Genomic DNA, 9,525 nt, shown 5'->3' on the forward strand with positions numbered 1-9,525 from the left:
GGGGGGGAATAGAGGGATGAGACAACCTACATCCTGTATGTCCCAAGGAATCAAAGTATAATATTCTATTTATTTTTCCTGAAAAAAGCAAACACTCCAGTGATAAAACTGGTAGAATAATGAACTCTTAACTACAAGTAGCAAAGAACTACTTTCAGACAGCCTTCAATGCCAAACATAGAAGACAAAGGCTTAAGCCACAGCAGTAAGCCCAGAGCAAGGGCAAAGGCTGTAGAAAGTACCCTGAAAGTTGTCACACTCACTAACAGCTGCTCCAGTGAAGTAAACCCAACTGTGCCCTGGATAGCATGATATGAGAGTCTCTAAATACCCTAGGGCAGCATCTTTAGGAGCAGTTTTTATTTCTGAACAGCCATCTGCCTTTTGGTAACAACAACCAACTAAAAAAAAATGAACTATGGGATTTGTCTTCAAGAAAAACATTTGCTATTAAGAATATTGAAACTTGGGGCTGGCAAGATGGCACTGACTGCTCTTCCAAAGGTCCTGAGTTCAAATCCCAGCAAGCACATGGTGGCTCATAGCCACCCATAATGAGATCTGACACGCTCTCTGCTGGTGCGTCTAAAGTCAGCTACAGTGACATAAAACAATAAATAAATCTTAAAAAAAAAGAATATTCAAACTTTGCATGATATCAACCTAGATACTTTTTTCCTCTGTTAACTTGAAAATACCAAAAATAAATAAAATAAATTGCAACCTCAATGATTTTAAAAGTTCTGCTTAAATATCATTCTTAGCTATATGCTATATTTCAATTTTCTTTATTAACACTTTAAGAATCACTTGGAATTGGCTTTCTACAACTTACCTCAGCATATGCCTCCATGTCTTCTAAAAATTGACCAAGAAGAGTTGTAGAAAATGCAAGGTCAGCTACCCAAAATGGCTCCAAACTCTGCAACCACCCTTAACATCAGAGAAGAAAATTTGAGATTTTAAAAAAAAAAAAAGGTGGGGTACCAAAAATAAAAATGATCAAGCTACTTAGTCTTTTGTTGTTGTTGTTTTGTTTTGTTTTTGTTTTTTCGAGACAGGGTTTCTCTGTGTAGCCCTGGCTGGCCTCGAACTCAAGAAATCTGTCTGCCTCTGCCTCCCAAGTGCTGGAATTAAAGGCGTGTGCCACCACTGCCCAGCAAGCTACTTAGTCTTAAAGCATGACCTGTATCATAATATTAGAACTGCCACTAAAAGCATGCTGGTAATTAATCAAACCTCTTTTAATATAACAGAAATTAACCTTCAGAAATCAACATGTAAATGTAAATCTTGCGTGATTTTTTTGTTTTGTTTTGTTTTTCGAGACAGGGTTTCTCTGTATAGCCACGGCTGTCCTGGAACTCACTCCGTAGACCAGGCTGGCCTTGAACTCAGAACTCAGAAATCCGCCTGCCTCTGCCTCCCAAGTGCTAGGATTAAAGGCGTGCACCACCACTGCCCGGCTGCGTGATTTTTTTTAGTTAATTTAATATCTACAATGTTAGTACGTGTGTGTGTGTGTGCCTGTGTGTAAGTGCCACCATGTACTATCAACCTAGCTTTCTATTCCAGGGTGAGAACTAATTGTCAAAGGTGTGTATTTGGCTTCACAGCAGGAATGACACCATCTCTTCTCACTGGCATACACTCTTTTCAAAAGTTACTACCCAAATATGCAGACAGGGAGAGAAACTGTGCCATGTGGAATAAGCAAGTGTGTACAAATTAGTTCAGCTATCATTTGTTCTCCATCATATATGACAGTTTTCCAAATATTTGTGGCTCATTTAAAATGACCAGAAAAGCGACAATTAAAACAACCTATGATGAGAATCTTCAATTCTAAGTTTCAAAGTTCTCCAACTTCTTGACTTTGTCTTGCTTAACATGCTACAGATGACCTGAGATACAGTCTTTAAATTCTCACAGGCACTACAATGTAATCTGTATTTTTTTCCTAACTAGAATTTATTTGAAAAGATCAAGAGCTATCAAGTAGTACTTATTTTTATTTATATATATATGCACACACACACACACACACATATATATAAAATAGCTAATATACCTTCTTAAAGCAACCCTTTTTTCTAGAGCAGCTCAATTCTTCTTTGTACAGTATTTACAAGAACTGACACAAGCTAAAAGACTTACCAGACACCTGCTGTGTGAGGGAGGGTTTCTGAGTATGATCTATGTGCCATCCAACTAATATATCAACTGTATCCTTGATGGAGGGGAAAAAAAAAACAGGAGGCCAGTCATTTTAAGGTTTCATTGCAATCACATCATATTAAAAGACCCTAGAAAAACCTATTCAATTTATTTGTGAGCTATAGAGACAGAGTAAAAGAACTGTTAGTCATAACACTAAAGAAAACTTTCCCTTCTATACCGAAAGTACTAATGTCAGAAAGAAAAATGCAGTTATGTTTTATAAAAGTAACATAATCATCATTGTCATCATTATCACCACTGTTGTGATAGCGAACCAATCAACTCCTTCCCCTCCACCCCTCGAAACATCACTGATCATATATTTACAGGGTCGGGAACTTGCTTTCTATCCGACGCCCCACCTTCTTTACACAACCATAACAACAGAGAGTATAAGAAACTCACCCTAAAATTAGTGCTGAAAATATGAGGGTAGCATCGAGCCACCAAAAGAATGCACTTAACACATTTGCAAAGTAATTCTGGTGTATCCACATTTTCAAGAATGGATTGTAGGCTGGTCATCACAAGCTGAAAAGCAAAGATCATAAACATTGGACAAAGTAGAAAGAAAATAAAAAGATTAGCTTCACAACTGATTATGATGACGATAAATCATAAAACTAGAGAGCGTAAAATACCACCACTGTTATCTATATACTTCAAGCTTATATTTTAAAATAAAAACTCTGTTTCTTTCATTTTTTTAAGTAAAAGTCCTTTCATTATATTAGGCTGAAAACCAACACTGCTCTCTATTATAATGGCTATAAAAACTATTCCTATTGTATCAACTAACTTTAGTGCTAAATAACTCCTCCATATGGTATTCAAAAACAACTATAGCTATGACTGAATTTAAAGTATAAAAGTAAGATATAACCAGACATGGTGGCACATGAACTCTTGAGAGTTTAAGGCTATTCTTGTCTACAGAGAAAGCTCCATGCCAGCCACAGATGCATAACTCAACCAATCAACACACCCCGTAAAAAAGTAAGCTATACGTGAGAAACTAATTTCTTTAAAACATTTCAGTTACTCTAGAATTCAGCATGTAGGGTAGAGCTAGGAGATGTGGCACAGGCCTTTAACTCCAGTACTTGGGAGACTGAGGAAGAATAAATAGATCAGAAAAGCCTGGGCTACAAAGGAAGAACCTTAAAACAACAAAGAATAAAAACGAAAAACTTTTTCAGAGTAAACTTTTGGCAATTAATATGTTTTAAGACAAAAAAACATGCATTTTGTTTCTAAATAAAATGATCTGGAGAGGATTAATTAGCATGGCACCCCATAGATGACATTCAGTCTTCTTTCCTGCTAAAAGCCACTTTGCCTTTACAGAAAAGATTCTTTTTTACATGTACATACAAATGTATGTACATGTGCGTGCTCATATGTGTAGACATACATGTAATGAAGAGGTATAATGCAGGGCTAAAGAGATGGCTCAGTAGCTAAAACCACTTGCTGTTTTTGATGAGTACCCAGGTTCAGTTCTTAACACATGCAGAACAGGTCACAAATGTTCGTAACTACAATTCCAGGGGATGTGATACCTTTTTATATCTTGTATAGGCACCACATAAGCATATGTAACACTCATAAACATATTATAAATGAATCTTTTTTAAAAGGTAAAGCTAGAATTTTAAAAATCACCATTTAAATTTATGCAGTAGCCAGTGTTAACAGTCTGGACTGAATGTAAATGTAACATTAATACCAGGACAACCAAAGACCAAGACATTGGACCCAGAATGCTTATTTGAAAGGAAAACAGAAGCTTCATAGTAATATCTGATGATCATCCCCCCAGTCAGGAAATCACTCTTCAAGTCCCACAGAGGGACAATCTGCCTGCAATGCATTACTAAAAATGAACCTATCAAACATTCATGCTCAAAAATGTTTCAACTGACTCCAATAGGGAAGGTATCCTAATGGGGGAGTGGGAGGGAGAAACGGGACACCATACAATAAAGTAAGTGATTGTGTAAACTATTTTTATAAGAAAGTTTTTAAAAGCACAGTACTGAAGATAATCTATGGTACCTTAAGAACAATTATAAAAAATTGGACATATACAGCATAGAAAATAAAATGCCTTTCCTTAAGTGAATAATATTTGCTGCTATAGAAGAGGATAGGCTTGTTCTTCAGTGATATATACTGAAATACTAACAGGGTGAATTGTTTATGTATTTATCTTTGAATACTTCCACAAAAAGTGTGTATGTGAAAATAAATTGTAAGGGATGGGAAGAGGGCTAGGTTGGTAAAGTGCCAGTCATACAAGTATGAGGACCTGGGTTCACTTGCCAACACCCAATCAAGGCCACATGTAATGGTAAATGTCTGTAACTCAAGAACTATGATGGAAAGAGGAGCTGAAGACAGGCAGGTCACTGGGGTTTATGGGCCAGCCAGTGGGAGACCCTGGCTCAAAAAACTAAGGTAGAAAATAAAAGAAAAAAACAACAAAACCTCTGTCCTTCACACACATGCATACTACATATACCTCAACTACCAAAAAAAGATAAAGAAAAAAGCCAGATATGGTAGTATATCCTTGTACTTCCAGCATTTGGGAAGGTGGTACAGGAAGATTATCATGAGTTCCAGGCCAGCCTGGGCTACCGAGCAAGATCCTGCCTTTTAAAAAAAAAAGGTAAATTAATAAAACAGCTTTTAGCAAAATGTGATTAAGCAGGGGCTGACAAAATACCTCCATAGTAGCATTCTTAATACACATGAGGCCTGGGATTTAATCTTCAGAAGCACCTGACTCCCCAACAACAACAAAAAGGTGATAAACCTGAGTTAAAGAATATTTAAGGCAAGTAGAGGTTTAATCCTAGTATACTAGAGGCAGAGGCCTGACTAGTCTATAGAGCAAGTTCTCTATGTAAAGGGAAACCCTGCCTCGGAAAAAAACAAACATAACGAAACAAAGAGTAAGTAGTTATCCAAGTGATCTATGTATCAAACTACAGTTAGAAAATACTTATATAAGTTATGTGTAAAATTAAAATTAAATTTGCTACTATGCTGTTTAGTTCTATTGTAAACTTTCATAAGTTTCTATAATCAAGGAAAAATGGGTTTTTTCCATTCATACACAGAAACAAACACACATACATATGTTTTTTAAATTACTCAAAATAAAGAGCAAACAAAGCTAGGCATAGTAGCACAAGTCTCTAGTCCCAACACTCAAAAGACAGCAGCAGGAAGATCTCTTTAATTTTGAGCTAAACAGAATACATAATAAGACTCTGGCTCTTAAAAAAAATTAAAATAAACAGACATCAGCTAGTTCATGTACTAAATAACTTTTTTTTATCCAAACATTCCCTCAACAAAAATGTTATATAAATGTTGCTCAGATCAAACTGGAAAGTCAAATACAGCATACAGCCCTGGCTCTCAGGGATAAGGCAAAAAAATAGGGCATTAGAGAACAGTAGGCAACACACACATAAACAACAACAACAAAGTTGGGAATGAGCTTTTCTATATATCCAGATGGTGTTCACTGATAAGTTGGTGTTTTCATTATTTAGATTAATTGACATTATCAAATCTAAACTTAGGGAATTTCAAAGGAGAAGAGAGGGGGTAAAAGATTTAGAAATTAGCTGTGATGTTTAGCTTTAGTCGTTCTCAAAAGCTGATGGTCTCTCCGACTAAACTCTCACAGTGGAGTTCCTACTTTCAAATCTGCAAGTCACTCTAGTATTAAGCAACTTCAAAGGGAAGCTTCTAAAAACTAAAAAGACATAAATGCTTAAAATTAAATTACTTTAAAGCTAACTTTATTCATCTTAAAAGACACTCCATCTGCACAGTGGGCAGCAAAGCCCTCCTTTCCGTCACTCCACTTCACCCTGGGTCCCCGGCTCTCACCTGCATCACTGAGGAGAAGGCTTTCTTCTCCCCGACAGTCTCCAGCGCTCGGTAAGTGGCACACAGATAGAGGAGCTTCACCTCATCTTTCGCAGATGAGCTAAACTTGCTAAAAATCCACTTGAAGATCTTCTCAGCCTCGTAGCTCAGAGAAGCACAGAGAAGGCCAAGACAGCAAGCTCCCTCTTGCCTCAACTCCTGAAGCAACTTACTACTGTGTTTGTTTTAATGCAAATGGAACAAAAAACACACAAAAGGCATCAATTTTCAAGGATGAAAGTACGACACATCTTACAAAAGAATGTCTCACATGTATTAAAGAATTCCTAAATAACTTTCCAAAGCTCAAACTCAATAAAAAAGTGGAATTTTTCCCACTCTACATCTGTATCCTCTGAGTTCTACAATGTTCAAGTTCCTTTATCAGACATCTGATTTCTTTACAAAATCATTACTAAAAAATATTAAAAAGCTCAGAAGTGCTAAACTCCAGGCTTCGGGTTATAACTGATTCACAGAAAGAGGCATAAGGAAATTATTAGAAAATGCACTCCATTTCTCTATAATGCCCAACAAATAAGGAAACCAAAGTAGAAAATGTTTACTAACTAAATTACACAAACATAAAAGGATAGCACTTAAAATTAAGTGCAGCATTAAGTAATTAAGTAAAATAAAACAGCAGTGATCTGCTAAATTGAGTGTATTTCAATACTGCAAATCTTTGGAATCAATGCACATCTATGCAAAGCCTAGAGATTATTTAAGGAATGAAGTTCCCCTTTCCCTTTGCTCTCTAAGCATTTTTAAAATTCTCTGGAACAGCAGCTTTCATTCATGAAAGCATCAGCTCATGTCTTTCCACAAGCCAATTTTAGGAAAGATGATTCTCTTTCAAGTAGATTCCATTTGTATTCAATAATAATTAACTTATACAAGTTTAGAAGACTTAGTGATGTGGTCCAGGGTTTATCATGTTTACTTTGTTTTTATAATTACCTTCAAAGTCACCTAAATGTGACCATTATTACTTACCTTTCATTGAGCACATCATGCACAGCAGCCAAGATATTATCCAACTGTTTAACTAGTACCTTAAAAAATATATACAGAAACTTCAGATTCTACTTAAAAACAGCACGGTATACATTCTTTAACTTATCTTTCCATTCAGATTAACGATTATACAGCATCTCAGTTTACATGTTTTAAAACTCTCTGGAATAGTAGTTTTCATTCATAAAAGCAACAGCTCATGCCTTTCCGGAAGCCAATATTTAGGAAAGAAGATTCTCTTTCATCTTTCAAATAGAATCCTCACTCACATGATGATGACATGTTTCCCTCTTCGGGCTATGAAAGAAACTGACTCAGAGGAAAGAGTCATAATCAGTATCGAGATACATCCAAGCTCATGTTACCTGACAGCCTCTGGAGAGCATATATATGGAATAGCAAGGGGATTGAGAGAGGTGATAAAGGAATACCGTGACATAGCAATGACAGGATCTAGGGCTGACAGCATGAGCTTCACTGCACATCTTTCTACTTCCTCTATAATCAAACTTTTCATAATGAAATTTGAGGAGAGGGCCCTTGCTGTATTAGTCTTTGTAATTTTCTCCTGTATCAAGTTCTTAACATCCGGAAGTGGAGAAATATTTTCTAACTGCTTTTGAAGTTTGTCTTAAGGACTTTTCCACTTCTTTGCATTATTATTTCAAAGTGTATGTATATTCATGAAGAAGTACCCTTGGAGGTCAAAGGTGTCCAATCACTTGGAGCTAGGGTTACAGGCAAACATGAATGCTGGGAACCAAACTCAAGACCTTTGCAAGAGACATCCTTAACCTGAGATGCGCAGCTTTTCCTTTTCCTTTTCCTTTTTTTTTTAAATTCAAGCTGGGCAGTGGTGGCACTCACCTTTAATCCCACCACTTGAAAGGCAGAAGAAGGCAGATTTCTGAGTTCGAGGCCAGCCTAGTCTACAGAGTGAGTTCCAGGACAGCCAGGGTTACACAGAGAAACCCTGTCTTGAAAGCCCCTCCCCCCCACAAAAAATTCACTGTTGCTCTCTTCAGACACACTAGAAGAGGGCATCAGATCCCATTACAGATGGTTGTGAGCCACCATGTGGTTGCTGGGAACTGAACTCAAAACCTCTGGAAAAACAGTCAGTGCTCTTAACCGCTGAGCCATCTCTCCAGCACACTTTTCCATTTCTTGATCCCTGGTCAGTAGACCTCTACTCACATACATAAAATACATACCCCGTACTTCCACTTTATGTATGAAAAAGAGAGTTACACTGCCCTGTCCAAAAAAACTCCTAGAGACAGCAGGGCTATCCACAACTTGAAGTATGTTCTTAAAAAAATTGGGGGGCTGGAGAGATGGCTCAGCAATTAAGAGCACTGACTGCTCTTCCGAAGGCTCTGAGTTCAAATCCTAGCAACCACATGATGGCTCACAACCATCCATAATGAGATCTGATGCCCTCTTCTGGAGTGTCTGAAGACAGCTACAGTGTACTTACATATACTAAATAAATCTTTTTAAAAAAAATTAATGCACTTTATGAAAGAAGACGCCAAGTAACTCCGACAATAGCCATCATAGATAAATGACACATTAAGGGGCCTATCATCCAAAGGCACTTTAACATAGACCAAGTGCAAAGTAAGGAAGCCCTTCATTTTTGTTCCCTAGAAGCAAATCAACTTCTGCACTCCTAACACAGAACCATGTTGTATACTTTGGAAACCCTGACAACCCTCAGCAACTCCAAGCACATTTACTCACCAGTTTATTTTCTGGCTGCTGAATAAACTCCTTCAGCTGCTTTACAGTAGCCAGTCTTCGGTCTCTGTCATCTTCCCGGGTGATCCTCCGAAGAAGATTCGACAGTCGAGACTCATCAGAGTATGACATCGATCGCTCTGTGAATATAAATATTTTGTAGCCACCTAGTATACTAAAAATATGAAGTATACATCAGGCATTCTAAAGGACATCAAAACCAGGGTCTACTGGTCTCTCCTTTATGCAGCTCTTTATATATACAGAAAGAATGCCTATTCACAGTTCCATAGACACTCAAAAAAACCTTGTCAAAGACAACATGAAAAAACTATAGCAAAATGAGATCTCATTGAGGAAGACCAGCTAAGAAAGAAAAAAAGAAAAGCTTAGAAAGCCATTTTTTCAGTTCCATTTCAAGCTATTTTTAAGATCCAGGTAAAAGGGGGCATGGTGGCAGTTAAAGCAGTCCCAAACAGTAGTTCTGAGTGCACAAGTTTTGACATTAGGGAAAAACAGGGAAGTCATCTCAAGAAAAACAAAAAAACAAGAACCAAAAGAAAAAAAAAGAAGCCAGGCAGTGGTGGCACACGC

The 9,525-nt window shown here is 37.2% G+C and overlaps 1 protein-coding gene across 3 annotated transcripts in view; it reads right to left on the bottom strand.

Moving 5' to 3' along the window:
• The window catches only part of Smg1 (SMG1 nonsense mediated mRNA decay associated PI3K related kinase), a 101,599-nt gene that overhangs the window by 61,552 nt on the left and 30,522 nt on the right, over positions 1 to 9,525 (bottom strand). For all 3 annotated transcript variants that reach the window (XM_031388029.1, XM_031388030.1, XM_031388031.1), the window contains 6 exons: positions 8,935 to 9,071; positions 7,168 to 7,226; positions 6,133 to 6,346; positions 2,626 to 2,751; positions 2,158 to 2,230; positions 836 to 933 (listed from right to left, as the gene is read on the bottom strand). In XM_031388029.1, coding sequence (XP_031243889.1) covers positions 836 to 933; positions 2,158 to 2,230; positions 2,626 to 2,751; positions 6,133 to 6,346; positions 7,168 to 7,226; positions 8,935 to 9,071 — 707 coding nt within the window. The remainder of the gene's footprint in view (positions 1 to 835; positions 934 to 2,157; positions 2,231 to 2,625; positions 2,752 to 6,132; positions 6,347 to 7,167; positions 7,227 to 8,934; positions 9,072 to 9,525) is intronic.

This window comes from Mastomys coucha, unplaced genomic scaffold (genome assembly GCF_008632895.1).
Source record: "Mastomys coucha isolate ucsf_1 unplaced genomic scaffold, UCSF_Mcou_1 pScaffold21, whole genome shotgun sequence".
Classification (NCBI taxonomy): Eukaryota; Metazoa; Chordata; class Mammalia; order Rodentia; family Muridae; genus Mastomys; species Mastomys coucha.